Genomic DNA, 19,669 nt, shown 5'->3' with positions numbered 1-19,669 from the left:
TTGGGCTGGCTGGCTAATGGGCCGCGGAGGTAGGCCGGCTTACCAAGTGGCCCGTTTGGCGGCTGGATCGGTGAGGCCGGCCAATGGGCCGAGCTAGGCTGAGCCACGGCCCGAGGTTGATTTCCACGCGCGTGTGGGCGATGGAGAAGGGCGGGGGGGGGGGGGGGAATCAGCCGGTGGCGAGGGATTTTGGTGGGGCGTCACCGGAAGGTCGTCGGGGTTTGGTTTTCGCCGGAGCTGCACGACGACGAGTGGACACCGACCTTCTACGTGATACGGTGGACTCAGCAGGGAGCATCTCGACGGCGATCGGCGACGATAATGAGGCCAGATCGCCGCCGGAGAAGAGATAGCGACGCAACACAATTGGACAGCACCTCCCTTGCATGGGGAGGGGCCAATCCTGCAAAGAAAAGATGAATGGAGAAAGAGGGAGAGGGATATGTGGGCCTGCTATTTATAGAGAGGGAGAGGAAGCACAGAGGCGGTGCGCGTGGGCTGGCGTCATGAGGATGTCGGTGGTGAGGTGGCGGCCGGTGCCCACCTTTTTCTCCGGGGCATGGGCCAACTACGCCGGCCAAGCATGGGCGGGTTGCGGAAGTCGTGTGTGCAGGGCATGGGAGGAGAGAGAGAGAGAGAGAGCGTGAAAGAGAGAGAGAGAGCAAGGAAGCGAAGGCTAGTCGACGCATGTGCGGGATATTTTCTGGAGGGACGACGGCAGGAGAAGTCATCGTTGTGCTGGAAGGGGGAAAGAAGGAGAGGGAGAGGGAGTGAGCAGGTGGATGGGCGACACATGGACAGCTAGCGCGGCCGAGGAGAGGGAGAGCGCTGGCGCGCGTGAGCGCGCGGCTGGGCGGGCAGCGCGATGGTGTGGGCAGAGTGCTGACGCGTGCGAGTGAACGGGCCGATAGCGCGGGAGAAGAGGGGGGGAGGGGTAAAGGGGAGAAGGAGTGGGCCGGGAAAGTGAGAAGAATTGGAATTCGACCTGAGAAGAGGAAAAAGAATAATTGGGATAAAAATAAGGTTTAAATTCAAATTGAGGTATTTGAATTTGGATTTAATTTTGAATTATACTAACTTCATTTAAAATATTTGATCCTTGGATCTCGAGACCTTTTGGAGATGATTTGAATCCAAGAATTTAAATTCGGATTGGATTTGAGATGAACCGAATTTAAAAGTAGATTTTGAATTTGAGAGACATCCCAATTGAAACCACCACACAAAGAACCATAAAAATCTTAACCAAAACATATGAACCATCCTAATGTAGAGATTACTTTGGAATTGACTCTTGTGCTATTTAGAATACTTATTCAACTTAACACATTTAACATACATGAAGGTATATATACACATCCATAGACTTATCTTCTTAACTTTAGTTATATTAATTAACCTTTAAAAGTTTTAATTTGAAGTTAAATTTGTAACTAAATAAACATGTTCAACTCAGAATGTTACGAGATACCTCAAAAAGAAAAATACTTAAATAGAAATCAACACAACAAATGTAATAGACAAGTTAGGCATGAACATTCCTCGACCAGCAACTGCTGATCGTAGGATCACAATATATCGCAAAAAAACTGGTCGCGCAAGCCTCGTACTGATCGAGCAAGCCTTGACCTGATTGTGTAATGGGTTAAAGTTCAAAAGATATCTCCCACTCACCGTCATATATCTCGTGAGATCCGATAGTTAGGACGTCTCTTAACTTAATACTTCAACAGTTATGTATTTGTGACAAGGAAGTAGTAAACGCTTCCCAAACTTGTAATTGCAGCCTTTTATACAGAACAATGTGCATTAGTAATCTAAGTATAGCTTCCACCGGGAATTATATATATGGTCCCGCTTGAAATAGAGTAGTACTGTCTTGAAATATGGATCGAGCTACGTAAATTTATGTAAAATTTCGTTGCATGAAAAGTATTTTCAAGTGGCTGGTGACACACTCTACGAGATGCTTCCGTGCTTAACCGAGATATCATTTGGCTTCCGATAAGCAACAAGCGGCTAGCAACTCCGATCCGAACCAACTTTTACAGCATTATCCATGCAAGTCATGTGTGAAGGATTCTTGATGCTGGTCGTCTGGAGAAGGAAAAAAAGAGCAATGTGCGTGCTACTAGAAAATACATGGAAGCCGTGAGGGCTTTCGCACAAGGCACGGGTAAGTGGCATCATTCAAGCCCTTCAAAGAAGTGCAATCATATAGTATTTTCGTGAGAAATTTATTATTTTTGGTACGCTATCTTTCCAGCAAACTGCAACGGTCCTTTTTCCTTTTTTGAGGGACGAGTGTGCAAGAAGAAGAAAAAGTATTTTACCGGCCACCAGGTTAAGGTCAAGTTTGTTTCTCCTGCAAATTTTAAGAATATAAAATCTAGATTATAGATTGTAAAAACTAGATTATAAAAAATTAGATTGTAAACTCTGATGCTGTTTAGCAAATTGAATTCTGGTAGGATTGGATTGTTGTTTTTAGATATCAAAAGTCTATAATATCCCTAGATGTCTAGTCTGTAATTCCTTTCATCTAACTTGAATAATTCAGTACAAACGGTAGTTATTTGGCACTAGATAATTGAGAACTGATGTTAACATTGAATAGCCAACTCTGCTTGCAGTGTCCTCAGTGGCGGATCAGGGTTTTCAATTTAGGTGTACATACCTATTGTGCTCATACTCACGCGTGTAGCCACATGCACCTCGTCTTGCTCGTGCCCATGCCGCCGCCACGTCCCGCCTAGCTTGAGCCCATGCTACCACTGCCACCGCCTTCCAGGCTCGAGTCCGTGCCCACACCACGCCCCGCCACCGTGACCCCTGCCTCGTTCGCGCTCACACCGCCGCCGTCCTCCATCTCAAGAATGCAGTCTTCACGCAGTCACACACATGGTCTCAGCCTATCAGAAATCGACGTACTCATGCACGTGGTCATCACTCGTGCCTCAAGGGCACCTAGGCTGCTATGCGTGGCCACGTGAGTAGTGAGTCATGAGCTATGACCATGTCAATGTCGGTCAAATCATGGCAATATGGGCTAGAGCTGTTGTGAACCACGACCACCAGACACACATACAGAATATGACACTAGTATCTATTCATTGCAACTAAAACACCTACATCCATATTCAATAAACTCTATTAGAAAGAGAAGGTAGCATATCAACATGTCTGGTTGATCTATAAAATGGTTGTTGAACTATAATATTAAAGCCTAGATCCATGTCTTAACTCGCAATTGCAGCAAGAATAGAAAATTCTAGATCACTCGCAATTGCCTTAGCACCGGCAGTGCCCTCGCCCATGTCGTGCCCAGCTAGGTCCGGCTCCGCCCTGCTGGCACTCGCACTACCGCCGTGCCCGGCTAGCGCCAAGCCCGCCTCCGCCCTTCTGGTGCCCGCGCTGCCGCCGTGCGCTGCTAGGCCCACCACCACCCTCTATATTGTTGCTTCTAGGTTTCGACGAACTGTGGAGAACTGAGATGTTGACTGTTGGATTCATGCGTGTGCTGTGTGAGTCAACTTAGCCGCATGGGCTATGTGCCGGTGGGGTGGGTGTGGCCATGGGCAACTGGGCTGCATCTGGTCACGTGGGCTTAGCTAGTTAGCTGAATATCTAATACATACATAATAGATAATATTATATATATATATAATTTGCAAAAAAATTTGGGTGTACATATGTACACCCATGAACCAACGTCTGCTCGCCCATGAGTGTTCTAGTTCACTGCTTCACGCAACAGCTAAACATCAGTCAAACGATTCAATTAGTTAAAATCCCACATCAGTCAACCATTAAGATGAACTTGTACCTACAAATCACAGTACATGTATACGCACTTGTAGCTACAAATAACACATCAGGCACTAATCACAACCACACACAAAATTGCGATTGGTTTGTTTACCTCAGATGAAGCACGAGTTGCACTTGCACCTTTGCCACGATAGTGGGAGGCAACAGGGCAGGTCGCAGCGCCTGGAGGTGCGACAGGGTGGGCCGATACGGCTAGAGGGCGACACACCTGGAGATGTAGCAGGAGGTGCGCTAGGCTAGGCCGCCACACTTGGAGACGTGGCAAGGGCGACGTTGGAGGATGAGCTTGCGCTAGGAAAGAGTTGACAACCATAGGAAGCCGGGCTATGCGCCGCCGCGTCGACCTCATCCACCGGATCCCATTCCACAGTGCCAGGGAGGCCCTCCATCTCCGAGTGGTGATGCTAGGGTTTCATGAGAGTGAGCTGGAGTCACAAGAGAGCGAGCGAGTGATAGAACTCAGGGAGAGACTGAGTGATAGGAGACGGGGAAAAATGATTTGATCAGATGACTTGCCAATGACAGAGGTTGGTAAATACATGGTAACTAAAGAGATAGTCTTGTTTTTGCCCTCTACACAATCCATATAAGCTGCTGCATGGTGAATTGTGGATTGAGTCATAATCTAGGTCTAGATTGTGACATCTATTTTATATTTGAACAAATCTACAGAGTAAACTGTGGATTAAATCATAATCTAGATGTAGATTGTGACATTATATTTTCATATTCGAACAACGTTTGTTCACATAATCTATTATTCATAATTAAAACAAACAGGCTCCAAGTCCTACAGGTTCGAGTGGAAATGTGTGCACAGGGCACACTCTCGGAGGCACTGAAATTATTATTATCGAACAAGAGAGAGACGGTATAATTCTTAGATTCACCGACAATGAAATTAACTGCCCAGAATCAGATGATGGCCAGTAGTGCTACGGAGCACGAACCACTGTGCCTGCGTGCTCTGAATCTGAATGCACAATCCAGCATCGCCAGCCACAGAGGATTGAACAGTTGCACAGTTGGAGATAGATCATAGATTCTTCGTCCTCCGTTGAAATTGGGTGATGCAACCTGCCAGGAATTAATGGGCACACGGCTGTACGTGCCCATGCGGATTAGGACGTTGAGCAGTGCCATGACCAAGCTCTACTGTGCAACGATCGACAATCTCTCTTTTGGATAATGCATGTCGCCACAGTTCTTGATACCACTGTGTGCTAGTGTACCGTTGAAATTTCAGAGTTCAGTGTTTCCAGGTGCAAAGAGACACCGGAAGATGAGGATTTATCTTTTGTATTATTCTCTGTCCAAACATCCTGTGAAAATTTTGGTTTCTTTTCAGAACACGCTAACGATTAGCGTGACATTATATTAAAAATAGTGAAAATTTCCTCTTAGTTAACCGCTATACTTCAGCCCTTCTCCAAACGGGGAGAGAATGGATAAATGAATATAAAATCCAAGATTGTATACAATAAGCCGTGTAGACGGTTAGACCTGGGATTATTTCCTCCAATTGTCTCTTCTTCATTGATGCTCGATTTCTTTTACTCCCTTATCTAGGAAAACGGATCAGCTAGGGTAGCGCGTTGGTATTTGTTTTCTACATTCGAGATGTAACTTGTCATAAACATAGAACAAAACAATGCACATATGTGGCGTTCTCAATGCACATCATATAACAAAGCTCACCTAGAAAAGATTTGTCCAACGGTTCAACACTGAAGCTAAATGGGTATCTACAAGATTTATTTTAGGTGCTATGATTAGCGTTTTTCAGACCTTTTCAAATTGTAATAGATTATTTAGAAGTCCAGTTAGCCTCTCTCTGTATAAATAGAGACAAATCATTAATAAAAAGATAAGCGAGAATTAGAAAAAAAAACTATTTTTCTTGTTGTCCAGGCTGAAAGGATCTAATGGCCCTAGAAGGGGTGAATAGGGTACTAATAAAAAACTAAACCAACTATCGAATTCTAGAACAAAGAGTAATCTTAGCCTAGAATGAATAAAAGCAACTAGACGACCTAGCAAGCTAAAATGATAAGCACAAACATGCAAGCATATAGAACAGAAGTAAAGTGCAGAATTAAACTTGCATTAAGGAAATGCTAGAAGTAAAATGCGGAATGTAACAAGAGTAGTGAAAGAGGACACCAAGTTTTTTTTTAGGTATCAAAGAGTTGGCATTCTCCATTAATCCTCGTTGGAGCATCCACACAAGGATGTCGCTTCCCCTTAAGTCATCAAGACTCAAATGCTCACTAGTGATTGCCACTTTTTCATCTCCGGATTGATGGGCATCAAACCAAGTACACGAGCTTCCCGGGGCTCCCACAAGACCTTCAAAAGCTCACCGAGAACACCTCCAATCTCTACGATCGGCTAGGTGTTACCAACCACCAAGAATAACAAGCTAACTGGTTCACTTGATCCCTATCAAACCTAAACAACAATTAGATGTACATTCACTACTCTTGAAGAACTAATGGAGTCTTTAATCTTCAATTAAGAACTTACAAATTACCTCAAGTGCTCTTCCTTGCCTCTAGGTGATACACATTGTGTACGAATGCTTCTGGGTTGCAAAAGAGTTGAATGAAACCAAGTGAGGGGGTATATATAGGCTAGAGGTCTAAATCTAGCTGTTGCCTAACCACTCACTTTTTTTTAACACCGGATGGTCCGGTGCAAACGCCTCTGTTAACATCGGACAATCTGGTGAGTTAACTTTTTCCACACGCTGATTTGACAGTTGTTAGTAGCCGTTGCAAAATGCTCCGGTGTTCTTCCACATAGCATCAACGGATAGTTCGGTGAGTTATAATCTATTTCCTCTAAAAATACCAAGCTTCTGTTAAATAGTCCGGTGATAACTCCTTTAAGTCACCGAACAATCTGGTCAGTTCAACTCTGATTTTCTCCAGAAAAATGGTCCTTCTGTTAAATAGTTTGGTGTATGAGTCCTTCAAATCATCGGATAATCTGGTGCATGTAACTTCAAATTTCTCTAAAAAATGACTCTTCTGTTAAATGCTCCGGTGCAAAATTCCTTCCATCACCGGACAATCCAAGAGGTCATTTGAAATCTTCACAGAGAAGAAAAATAGTCCGATGAGTATAAGCCTTCTCACACCGGACAATCCGGTGAGAACAAACTTTTTGGAACTCGTCCACTTCAATGGACTTTGAGTTCTAACTTCTCAACTTGTCACCCATGAGCTTCTTTGAGCTACATAATGCTAGAATTTCATAAGTGTGCATCCAACTAAGTCTAGACTCAACTAGGTTAAGGTATGACACTTAGCCCTCTTTATAGTATGATCAAAAGATAAAAAGAAGACCTATGTCTACTCTAAGTATCCTTCATCACCTTGTGACACTTAGAACTAGAAGATTCTTAATCTTGACGTAAATGTCCTTTGATCGACCAATAGAATTCCATGAGGGACTAAGAAAACCCATTCAATCATTGTGAACTAAAGAATTTTGATTCCCTTCAAAACATACGCATTAGTCACAATAATACGGTTGCCATTAATCATCAAAACACTTACCACTTACTTAGGGGTCTAGATGCTACACAGGCGCCTAGCGTCTGGTCGACCCTCACTTTCTCTCTCTCACGCCGCCGCCTCCCTACGCCCAAACCTTAGCCACCACCCACCAAAGTCGTCAACAAACTCCATGGTCGCAATCCCCCTCATCTCCTCCCTCCAATAAACAACCACAATTATATCTATTATTAGAGACCACTATGACATTATGAATTTCATCGGAGGGATCGATCCTGCAGTCAACTCAAGATCTACATACTCTGACGCGATCGCAAAGGACTACATGACCTCGACAATGACAAACGTGAGCCTATTCATCACATGAACAGTACCAACGCCTCTTGTTCCATCCGTGAACAGTACCTATGATGCTCCAATTTCCTCCGATCTTTATGCTCCACTCGTTGCCAATCCTACACCTTCGTCACAGGATCTTTGTTGGAAATTTAAGGAATTTTGTCGTGAATGCCGATAATGTGTCAATGAGTTGTTCACCGTCCTCAACATTCCTCGGGATCCAAAAGAAGCGCCTAAGCTTTCTTCCCCCTTACTGCATCGACCGCAGTCTCAGATGCCTGTACCAACAAGGATGAACCAACAAGGATGATCTGCAGCAGGCTACTTCACCACCAACAATCACCATCCTGCCAGATGCCATCGTCCCATCATCAGTAGCTTCATCGGAGGCTATGGCCAACGCTTCTCGACGACCACCGGCAGATGAACACTCCTGCAACATCACCTAGACGTCAGTCTTCCACCCTATCTTGACGCCAGGAGGTGCTACCCATGTCTTCCTAGGTCTGCCCGATGACGACTCCTCCACCGGCATCGACGCCGTCCTCCATGATATTTTCTCTGACACGCGCAGCACCATCTCATCTACTTCTCTAGAATCTGCGGAGGATGTGACCGGAGACTTCCTTTCCGTAGGTTCCACTGTACCATCTACTTTCTCCCATGATCCAAAAAATTTCTCTATCGATGGTTAGTCGCGCACAACAAAGAACGTGTTATTATGGCAGCTCCTAGTGTTCAGGAGGAACACACGGTCGCTACACAAGATTTTGTGGTGTTCGAGGTCACGACGTCCCTCACCGAGGCTTATAGGACTTCAGTAGTCATAGACTCTCATTTGCCACCTGCGACCGACTTGGAGATCACGCCTAGGACAGAGGCCCTAGGGCATCTCCAAATACTGACCCTATAAGACTATTGCCGATCAAGCGCCTCTAGAAAGGAGATTATGGAGAGGTGGTGTCTCAACCTTTGCCCTCAGTGCGACGAGAAGTTTAGCGACAATCATGATTGCAAAAACCTATTCTTCATCGTGGATGGTCGTGACTTCATCAATGATGATCCACACTGCACGGCGCCACCAGCGGGAGCCACATGGGAGCAAAACTCGTTCTTCAACATGGTGCTTCCTCGAGCTTCAACTATGGCCCAAGGGGTGAAAATGGCTCGGATAGTTTCCGGCCGATCCGGGTCGGAATCAGAAACTGATAGTTTTTTTGAAATCGGCATCGGATATTTTTTGGCTCGGAATCAGCATTGGATATTTTTTTGAATCGTCATAGCAGTTTCCGACATAATCGGTATCAGCATCAGATATTTGGACTACCTGAGTTCAGATATTATCCGAAACCCAGGGCTAAAACAACATTCTAATGCTAAAAAAATTCAAAATATTATTGAAATAATCATGAAAATTCTCTCACTCTCTCTCTCTTATATATATGTTGTAGAGGATCCTATAATCTAGATAAAAAAATTAAAATTCAAATATGATATATACAATGAGAAACAAAAAAGATAAATTTCATTGTACACAGTGTGTACAATGAAATTTGTTATCGTACAGTCTGTGTATAATGAAATTTGTCTTTTTTGTTTCTCATTGTAAATATCATATATTTTATCTGAATTTTTTTGGGGCTAAATCTAAGTATCCTCTATATCACCAAAATTATTTAGAATTTTTTATGATAATTTTGATAGTGTTTTGAATTTTGAGAGCGAGATAATAAAGTATTTTTTATTTTTAAATGTGTCATCCATTGGAAGGGTAACATACTTAACTTTTTAAATGGGATACTTTTATCTCAATCGTTAGTTACCATACGAGACGCCAATCAAGGGAATGGACGTGGTTGTCTACCGGTTCCTATTCTACCCAACGGTGGCATTTGGGACGCTATCTATACCGCGGTAGGCTCACCTGAAGAAGACCCTCTATTCCATTTGTATATATGTTATCTTTAGGCTTTTACTAGTTTTGTGAGTTTATGATGAACTAAGTTTAAGTATTATGTGTTTGTATGAACTTGTATCAAGTATAACATGTGAAGTTATGAAGTTGTGATGAACTGAGTTATGTTGTTTTTTATCCAAGTGACCAAGTGTATAGACTATATTATCTCAATTACTACATAGTAACTTTCAAGTATGAATATGTTCTTTATTTTTGTTATGGTCTTATATACAATTTGAGTAGTCTTTCATATTCCGGTAAATAATTACCGACTGTATTTTTTCGATCCATATTCGTTTTGTATTCATTTTTGATATTATCCATGATCATATTTGTATCCAAACTATTCGTATTCAAATCTATTTCCCACAAAAAAAAAATGGTTTCAAATACAGTTAGCCCTGTTCCGATCTATTTCGAACCGTTCACCCATATAACCCCTACCTTGTAGCATGCAGAGCTTTCCCCAATTCATAGCTCCAGGATGAGCTACAAGTGAATGGAGGAAGATATGTCATAGGTTAAGATCTAGCCCATGGTCCAATAAGACCGACTAGCTCAAAAGCCCACTCATGGATACTGTTCACAGCCGTAAACAATACTACGAGTAATGTAGTGGCGATTAGGTCCACACCATTTCTTAACCGTTAAGTAGATTAGTGTTTTTCAAAACTTTCTGTTATATTAGCATTTTTCAACTTTCCAAACTGTAATAGATTAGTCAAATTAGTCTCTATATAAAAAGAGATAAATTATCAATAAAAAAATAAGTAAGAATTAAAAGGAAAATCTTTCTTCTTGTCATCTAGACACTTGATATCTAACCGACCCTCGCTTTCTCTCTCTCACGTCACCACCTCCCTATGCCCAAACCTAGCCGCCTTATATAGAGACAAATTATCAATAAAGAGATAAACAAAAATTAAAAAAAAAACCCTCTTCTTGCCGTCCAGACACCTAGCGCCTAACCAAACCTCGCTTTCTCTCTTTCACACTGCCGCCTCCCTACACCAAAATCCTAGCCACCGCCCACCATAGCCACCACGAACTCCATGATCGTGATCCCCTTCTCTGCTCCCTCCAATAAACAACCACCCTTACATCCTGCTGTGTAGGATTTGGTTCCAAGTTCAAGTTAATGAACTCGCGTCCATCATCACCAAAAGAATGAACAAAAAAGAAGGTGAATTCAGTAGAATAAAGCTCTTTACCTTTGCCTGAATAAATTCTGAATTTGCGATCCATTGATGGGAACAGTGTACAAAGTCTGCTCATAAATTTACAAGACTTGGCCAAATGCACAGAAGATGATGTCTCTACATATAAGCGAGATAGCCCTTGGAAAAAAAAGACTCAACCTCAAAAAGACTCAATATGAAAACCACAACTTACTCTTTTAAACAGCTGGCTAAAAGAATGAATTAACATGTGCAAAGTAGTCCCAGAATCATCATCACTCGATAGCGATGTCCCTCGCCATGATGTCCTTCTTCACAACAAGTTTTCCATCTTCATCTCTGGTGAAAAGTTTATCCATCAGTTCGTCCCAACTGGTTCTTCCTGTGGATTTTGGTTCTGTAGTCGTCTCACTATGAGTATCAGAGGGTGGTGCAGTACTATCATCCTCCTGAATTTCCTCTACATGAGGAACATCTAAGGTCTTGGCTCTCTGCAGGGCATTCTTGTGCTCCTCCTCAAAACTTTGCAATCTTTCCATCTTCTGTTGCGGAGGTGGAGTCACTGCGTTCTCCCTTTCCATCATTAGCTGCAAGAAAAAGATATAGCTGTAATCATAAAGAAATATTCACTGCAAACTTTGCTCTGCAACCAACCACAAGTTCCAGCACATAGGAGCTCTGCAATGTTTGCTGTTACGAGGATGCACATTTCCGTTTTGTTTGCAATGACTCTTCCAAGTCAAATTATATATCTTCCATATATAATTTACTACGGAAAATCATGACAACACACAGACTTTACTTTCTAATTCTTACACTAGCTCTTAGGGAAGAAAAATGTGCAGAAGAGAAGTCACAGAAGCAAAATGGATAAATGGGCAAGGCCAAATCTCAAACATGTATGCCCCATTTCAAGTTTACTAATTCAAACCAAGGTACATAAAGCCCCATAAATCCATAAAAAATACATTTCTTTTCAAGAAAAAGTTTTGCACCATTCACTTGCAGACCCTGGGAAATCAAATCTACATTTGCCAGGTGTTCGCACATCCTGTTCATTTATCAACCAGTTATCTATTAAAATGCTCCATGCACACAATAAGGAGACTAATGCTTGCAGATCTTGCTATAAGGCCACAAGCTCATCCAGCGTGTGTATCCTTCTTATCTAAATGTATGCAACAACTTAGGATGATTCCTTATTATCTTACTATGTAGGGCTAGTCTGGAATATATAAAAGGAATAAGTCCATATTACACCCCTCAACTTTTCAGTTTGTCTAATTTTGACCCCAAACTCTTAAACTATTTACTTGAGCCCCCCTCAACTTTCAATACTGGAGCACTTATACACCCCCAAGCCTATTTCAAGTGGTTTTCCGACCCCAAGCATGAGCAGAGCAACTACAGCCGACGCATTGTGTTTGGCTGCCTTCGTGACACCAGGACACAACATCACCAAAAAACCACGCAACATCACATGAAAAATATTCCACGTCATCCAAAAACAACTTGAAATAGGCTTTGGGGTCTAAAGTGCTCCGATATTGAAAGTTGAGAGGCCTAAAGTAGACAGTTTAAGAGTTTGGGGTCGAAATTAGACAAACTGAAGAGTTGAGGGGGTGTAATATGGACTTATTCCTATATAAAATCACATAAAAAATACATGCTACAAGGCTACAAAGCCCATCCAAGGTACCTGACTTACTATGTGCTACTTGTGAATTACCAAATGAGGCCAAACTGCCACGTAATATTAGTTCACAGCTCAGAAAAAATTGGAGGAAGAAGCGGTAAGCTTTGACCCATTACCCATACGTATATCAAAGCAGTTCAGTCATTGCTGCGCGCTTGTGGCACTTTGGTGTATACAATGGATGAGTATATTATAACCCGCAGCATGGTACCTTTCTGTGAGTAGTGTCACGAAACTTGATTAAATCAGTCAGGTACAGATTAATGATACTAAGCTCTCGCCAATCCCTTCTTCTCAGCTTGCTACTCTAGCAGCATTTTTGGATCACTTGAACAGAAAGAAAGTGACGACTAATGAGACCTTCTGTCACAACAGGTCTGTTTCATCTTAAATTCTTAATTGATCAACCAAAAGGTCCCAAGACCTCTTAAATGGATTAGGAAATCATGTTACATAAGGAAACACGAGTTCTTCAGCTGCTCCTCCATGGTAGGTTGAAAGGTTGAATACAAGGAATCTACTTCACAGAATGAATTTCTTGGTTCCAAATTTTCAAGGATTGAAGATGAAACTCTGGTCCTGCTGACTCATAGGAATAAGACTATCTTTGAGAATAAGACTTTGTCAGTTTGCCCATAGCTGCTTCAAAAAGACAGTTTGCGCAGAGTTTTCTCTGGTTATCCATAGGGCAAAACCATATAAGAAGCTAGTCATGCAAACATGGATGATGGCTCCATAATTTCTAGTTGAATTCCCCTAATTAGGAGTCAGTACATACCTCGTAATACTATTTATTCTTATATTAGTTATTTATATTCCATATACTGTAGGGGTCTTTAGTCTTCCCAACCGTTTTTATCAAATTATTTAAAAAGGGTACATTGACATATCAACATAAGTATAAGACAGTCTAGATTTAGATAAATATGTCATCAATATGATACATACAATTTGCAGAAAAAGGAAAGCTTACGGGAAACTGCTAAAATAAATCAGTAACATGTAAAATAATGTGTGTATACCTCTAAAGCCTTTTGTGATTCTCGTTCAATCCAAGCAATGGCATGATCAGAAGTGGTACTGCATGATAACACAACATGCTCAAATCGTCCTTCCACTGGAATAGCAGTTCTGACGTCAGGCGGGAATCTTCCACATCTACAGATGAGTAGCATTAGTCATTCTCGACGTAAAAACACACTTTTTGTGTACAACAATGCAAAAAAAAAAAAAAAAAATCTCAAAAATGTATCTCCAAGATTTCTCATGATTTTTTCTGGTCGTACATGTATTATGCAAACCGTTGTGTGCGAACATGAATAAAACCTAGGTACTGACATGAATCATTTCCCTATATAATAATCCAATAATCTCTACTCATTAGCTTATGTGATGAGACAGATTACCAATTGTAACCAATCAATAATGAAATACCTCAATTTTTTTAGATTTTTGGTTCACTTTATCTGGCCATTGACCAGCAGAAACACACAAGGAACTTAAGGAAAACAAGGCTATCCTTCATCTGTTCAAACAATATAAAAGAATACATGAAGTTCATATTCCTCAATACTCAGTTCCTCTTTAGCTGTGAAAATGCATGCCATAGAACAGTAGTGAATGATGAATATTAATGATGAAGCATGCCATAGCACACTGAAGCTTTGTTGCTTCTATTAGATAAACACAAAGACCTTTTTTGGGTTTTTCCAAATGAATAAAATGGTTGGAATTTTAGAAATGATAATGCCCACTGAGTGGCACCAGAAATGCCACTCTGCGATAGTGACCAACGCGACGCTATACCGGAGGGACCCCTGCGGGGCGGAACCTCCAAGCTCAGACATCTTGAACTCAGAAACTACCCTTCTATCCCACCTTGCTCCTCCGGCATCGGAAGCAGAACTACCAGACCGAAGGGAGATAGACAGGAAGGGAACACGGTCCTACAATAGTAAGGCTAGTTCCTTCATTGAATCTTTCTAGATCAGTCCCGCTCCAGTTTTTTTAGACGCCTTCGATTGTCAGGTTCTAGCTAATGGAATGCAAGCACTTTCGTTTTTGTTTCTAGCCCGGAGAGAGAGGCCTCTGCTTTTATCGCATTCTTCTGTGAACTACAGTTCCTCATTTTGTATATGATGCTGCTGGACTTTATTTCCTCCGCCTTGGAAAACTGTAAAATCCTTCATTTAAATCATCAAAAAGGATGTAGCATGAATAATAAGCAACAGGCTGGAGCTTCCTTATCCTAGAAGAGTAGGTTTATTATTTATTATTTACAACATAAACATAAAAACAGTAGCAGGTACTACCTAAAGACACCAATTACCTGCAAAATTTTCTCTCAACAATATGATACATTCTCCCAGGAGCGTACAGCCTTCTCGGATCTTTAAATTTTTTCTTGTCTCGTTTCAATGTATCTCTCAAGCAAATGAGGAATAGCAAGCAGGGCAAGCTGTCCAAAGCATAAAGGCCTGGTGAAAAAATCAATCACTACATGCAGTTTTTTTACTGAAAGAAAGTAGAACTACATAAGCATTTGGAGACAGTGCATGGGATCAAGTTACCAGAAGATAAACCCAAAAATGTACTCTAATGGTGTTGGTGTTCTTGGCAAAAAGTCATCCTGGAAAATACATCATACAGTGAGTGCATAAATTTCAGAAGATATCACAATGTAATTAGTACCAAAGATGATAGATTTTCACATTAGATTGACAACATAGGATTAGTTTGTGTTCATGAACTGTTTCACTTATTCAGCATGAAACGAGATAGCAACAGAGAAACAAACAACATGTAGCAGCTGCGTGCAAGTTGCAGCACCACAAACACCATATTACATGGCAAGAGCATTATCGAAGTTTCTTCAGAAATAAACCTTCTACTACCCAATAAACTCAACGTTCTACATAAAACAAATAAATCGTCTCATCGTGAAACGTGGAAAATAGCAGGGGTGGAGCCATAAATCGGAAACGAGGGAGGGGGGGGGGGGTTAAGTCAACATCAATGATGGAAGGAATACAACGTGAGAATTAAAATTTAATGAGACAGACAAGTAACAAACTGAAGGTTGTCACGGCCACACATTTATTTATGAACCAGCTGCCTATTCTCACTTGTTTCTTATAAGGGACTAGGGGTACCCAAGGTGCGCACTGGGTGGGGGGGTGGGGGACCGCCCCCTTGCTGCATCCGCCCCTGGAAAATAGGATACAACTTACTAGTACTACTTGCTTAGGTGCTTCTTGAATTAAACATGTCTTGGAATCATAAATAGATACAACCAACATCCACCAAACAACCTTCCATCAGGGCACTACTCCAGCAACATGATTCCTACCGTTCTGTACAATCAATCTACTTCACCTTTGCTATACATAGCAATCAGGACACAAGCAAAGCACATTTGACCAAATTGCTCCTCATACCCTCCCCCCCGTACCATTCCAACACGCCAATTGTCCGAAGGTTAGCAAATTCGACATCTAATGATAGTACGGCACCACCGCCGTTAAAGATTGAACACGTGATCTAGTCCTCATACCTGCAGCACGACGGAGTTGATCACGTCGGCGTACTTGACAGCGAGGTTGAGCGACATGCACCGCGCGGGCGCGAGCGCGTAGCACTTGATTTGGCTCCTGGGTATGTTCCCGAATTCCTTGCGGTTGTTGACCACCAGCACCGTCATTAGCGCGGCGATGCCGGAGCCCAGCGAGTGGCCGGCGAAGATGAGCTTGTACTCGGGCCCGTACTGCCGCAGCAGGTACCTTAGCGTCTCCGTCTCCCGCTCCAGGATGAACTTTGCGGCCTTGAGCAGGCCGTGGTGCACGTACCCGCCGTCGAACATCTGCATCCCCAGCTTGTTGTCCATCAGCACCTGCGCTAAGAGAAGATAAACCGTCAAATCTCGCCGCGTCAAATCTCGGTGGCGCGTCTCTTCACGGCGATCTGCTTTGGGACCTTGTAGTCGGCGTCGCGGACGAGGTTGAGGCCGCGCACGGCGAGGATGATCTCCTTGTGCGCGTGGCCGACGTAGACGATGTAGGGCGGGCAGGCGGTGCCGACGTCGTCGTAGGTGGCGCGCTTGACGACGCCCTTGGGGTCGACGTCGAAGTACCCGCGACCGGGCGGCGCGAACTTGGGGTTGGAGAGGTCCGGGTCGTAGATGGCGAGCACGAGGCGGCAGACGCGCGGGACGGGCTCGAAGTCGGCGGGCGACGCCGTCGGCCAGGTCTCGCTGTCGTAGGCACCGATGTAGGTGAGCCGCTTCCACGCCCACCGCGCGCACCCCAGGCACACCACGCACTCCAGCCCGCATCCCACCGACATGGCCGCCCCCCCTCCACGAGCTCGGTGCGGTGGTTGTCGCGGGCTGCTGCGCGGTGGCTTTGGACTTGGGTTTGGTGTCTTTTTGCAATTTCTTTTTAGTTTTCGCATTGATTCTTCCGGAAGCCACGAGCTCGCCGAGCTGCAGTGGTGAGTGGTGGGGCCGAAAGCGGTGTGCTTTGCTGTGTTTGCCTGTGCGGTGTGCGCACTGGGGATTCCTCGCACGCGGACCTCTGCTTTCCTGGGAGGCGACCGTCCAATCGTCTGTAACTGTGGGACGATGAGATCTGGACTGCGTAAAAAGCTGCCGATCTTTCGTGAAAAATTTCTACGATATTTAAGGGTCCGTTTGGATGCAATGAATTGAATTTGATTCTAGTAATTAGATTCCAAAAGGAATTGAATTTTCCTGTATCTAATTCAATTCCAATTATCTGGTTTGGTTGTACATGGAACTTGTTTATAGAAATCAAATTCAAAATGTCGTTTGATATTAGACATATGAAATCATTAGTAGCTGAAAAATTGTCACGTCCAAAATTAATAATCGCATGATTAAATTTAATTATATGTCATTAGTGTCATGATTAGTTTTGATATAATTTATTTTGGAATGCTAGTGTAGTTTGTTTAAAGTTAATCGGACGAGAGAAAGAATTTTTGGAGAGAAAAGAATAAAATTCGCAGTTAAAATAAACCATTTTATCTAACACGTGAGCCTCATATGTGGCCCCACCCCATCTCTCCCTCTCTATGGACACCAGCCTAACCACTCCCTCAGCTCTCTCACTCTCCCCGTGCTCTCTCTCTCTCACTCCCGTGCTCCCCACTGGTCACAAGAGCAAGGAGCTCTCTCCCTACCTCCCTTTCAAGCTCCATCTCTCTTTTTTCCTCAAAATCTCACCTTAAGAGAAAGAATCGAGGTATGCATGTGATACTTACGTGATCACGAACTTATGAGCTATCCATCCATCCAATTCATTTTCGTTTTTCCGAAGGATTCGAGTCGGTTTTGATGTCTTTTAGTGCTCTTGGTTGAAACACAAGGAGCACCAGTGTTCTTTCTCTTTCTGAGCTTTTCCTCCTTCAACCAACAGTCCCTAAGCTCGGCAAAGCATCTTAGATGAGTCTCTTAGGCTCCCATGGCATAGATGCATGTTTAAGTTGGATGAATCCCGAGTTTGAAGTTTCGGTTGTAAAGTTCTTGAGTTCTTGAGCTTTGGAGCTAAAATGAGAATTTGAGTGAGTTTTGAGCTAAAATGAGAATTTGAGTGAGAATTTGGTGTTGCTAGGTTAGTGAGTGAGTTCGAGACTCTATAAACTCCCTTAAACATGTTTTTGTTTGGTTTGGAGAAGCTCGCAAATCAAATCGGCCGAGATTTCCCCTTTGAAGCAGCATCTCTAGACAACCCGGATAATCTGGATTGACCTGGATACTTTGAGTAAACCTGGAGAAATCCTATTGAATTGTCCTCGAAAACTATGACAATTTAGGATACAATTTGAGTCTAGAACCCTTTGTATAATGTATATCCATGTTTTGATGGAATAGATTTAGCATGCGAGTTGAATCGACTGGGGGAAACACTTTAGAACTCAACTTGGTTAGAACCCGAATAGTCCGGATCAACCCAAAGTGTTTGCCCAATCCGGAGTATCCGGACTCACCCGAAGGTTCTGAGTTATTTCAAAAATAGCTAACTGAGAGTTCTCACCCATAGGTTCACCCAGAGGTTCTGAGTTCAACCTGGAGTCATCGGCCTCCTGTTACTTTTCCGGTGTTGTTTAGATCGCAAGTTTCATTTTCCTCTGTATGTATTACACATTTAGGTTGTTGTTATGCATATTGTAGCATACACTGTGCATTTTATTTATGCTCATCATTGTACCCGTTCTTTTTTAGTGAATGAAGAACTAGAGCGTGTCGCGACTGTGATTGAAGGTGACGCCAGTCTGCCTGAGTTTTACGAGTGTTGCGCGGGTAGGATAAGGTAAATACCTGAGTAGCAATGCATGCATCTAAGCATATTTTTCCCAATACTTTGGATCCCATATGATATGATGTGATAAATATGTTTTATGTATGTTATGCATGAGTTCGAGTCGATATCGGGTTTATGATGGGTAGAACCTATGTTGATACACTAATTCTCTTATCTTGGATAATTATTGATCTGTATCCTTGTAGCCTGGGTTTAATATGCCATTGTCTAACTTAAAATGTTATTCATGATGCTTACCAAGTGCTTATGTCCTCGGCAGACGTCAAGTGGTGAAATGTTTCATCGTTCGCGAGCGTAGGCTTTGACTACTTGTATAATGATCATAATGATGGGTTGATGATGTTGGTTGGATGAGTAGGGTGGATGAGGCGAGATGTGGGCGGTGCTAGGGGTGTTTGTCTTGCTCGGATGTGAAGTTACACTGGGTAGGTTGAGAGAGGGATCCGGACATCGTAGAATGCTTGCATCGTTTAAGCACTGATCGTTGTTACAGTTGGCTGTAGCACTTTTCGTGCTTACTATATATCGTATATGGGAACGATACGCCGATTACCTTTGTAGCTGTGGCTTTTCGACTTGCGGGTCGATGGTGTTGGGCAAGAGGCTAGTTGGGGTATCCAGTTTGCTCCGGGAGTAGTTCTGGATGACCCCCGCACCTGTCGGTGTATGATCAAACGATCAAGGTTTATTGGAAAAGGTTGACATGAGTACCCCTTGTATGGACCTGTGTGGTCATGCAAGTCGTATGGTCCTCAAGTCGTATAGGTAAAGGAGTACCCTTGCAGGGTGTAAAAATATTTTAAAAT

The 19,669-nt window shown here is 43.0% G+C and overlaps 1 protein-coding gene across 3 annotated transcripts; it reads right to left on the bottom strand.

The window, feature by feature from the left end:
• Nucleotides 1–10,494: 10,494 nt before the first annotated feature.
• On the bottom strand, nt 10,495–17,000 carry LOC133926626 (uncharacterized). 3 transcript variants are annotated; one of them, XM_062372644.1, is made up of 8 exons: nt 16,495–17,000; nt 16,076–16,411; nt 15,093–15,151; nt 14,852–14,980; nt 13,545–13,680; nt 11,239–11,413; nt 10,860–11,165; nt 10,495–10,752 (listed from the first exon to the last, which is right to left on the bottom strand). In XM_062372644.1, exons 1-7 carry the CDS (start codon nt 16,969–16,971, stop codon nt 11,140–11,142), a joined length of 1,338 nt encoding a protein of 445 aa, XP_062228628.1. In that variant the 5' UTR covers nt 16,972–17,000; the 3' UTR covers nt 10,495–10,752; nt 10,860–11,139. The 3 variants fall into 3 exon arrangements, with proteins under 3 accessions (XP_062228628.1, XP_062228627.1, XP_062228626.1); XM_062372643.1 differs by having other exon boundaries at nt 10,501–10,755; nt 10,860–11,413; nt 16,495–16,994; XM_062372642.1 differs by having other exon boundaries at nt 10,502–10,752; nt 10,860–11,413; nt 16,495–16,994.
• Nucleotides 17,001–19,669: the final 2,669 nt, after the last annotated feature.

The sequence above is a fragment of the Phragmites australis genome, chromosome 8 (assembly GCF_958298935.1).
Source record: "Phragmites australis chromosome 8, lpPhrAust1.1, whole genome shotgun sequence".
NCBI lineage: Eukaryota > Viridiplantae > Streptophyta > Magnoliopsida > Poales > Poaceae > Phragmites > Phragmites australis.
This window is presented reverse-complemented; position numbering and strand designations above follow the sequence as displayed.

Excerpts from the sequence above, each read along its gene's own strand:
- LOC133926626 (XM_062372643.1), bottom strand. The coding sequence starts at position 16,971 with ATGCGAAAACTAAAAAGAAATTGCAAAAAGACACCAAACCCAAGTCCA. Across the intron at positions 13,681-14,851 it reads GTTGAGAGAAAATTTTGCAG|ATGTGGAAGATTCCCGCCTG; the intron begins GTAATTGGTGTC and ends ACTCATCTGTAG. Across the intron at positions 11,414-13,544 it reads AATCACAAAAGGCTTTAGAG|CTAATGATGGAAAGGGAGAA; the intron begins GTATACACACAT and ends TTTTTCTTGCAG.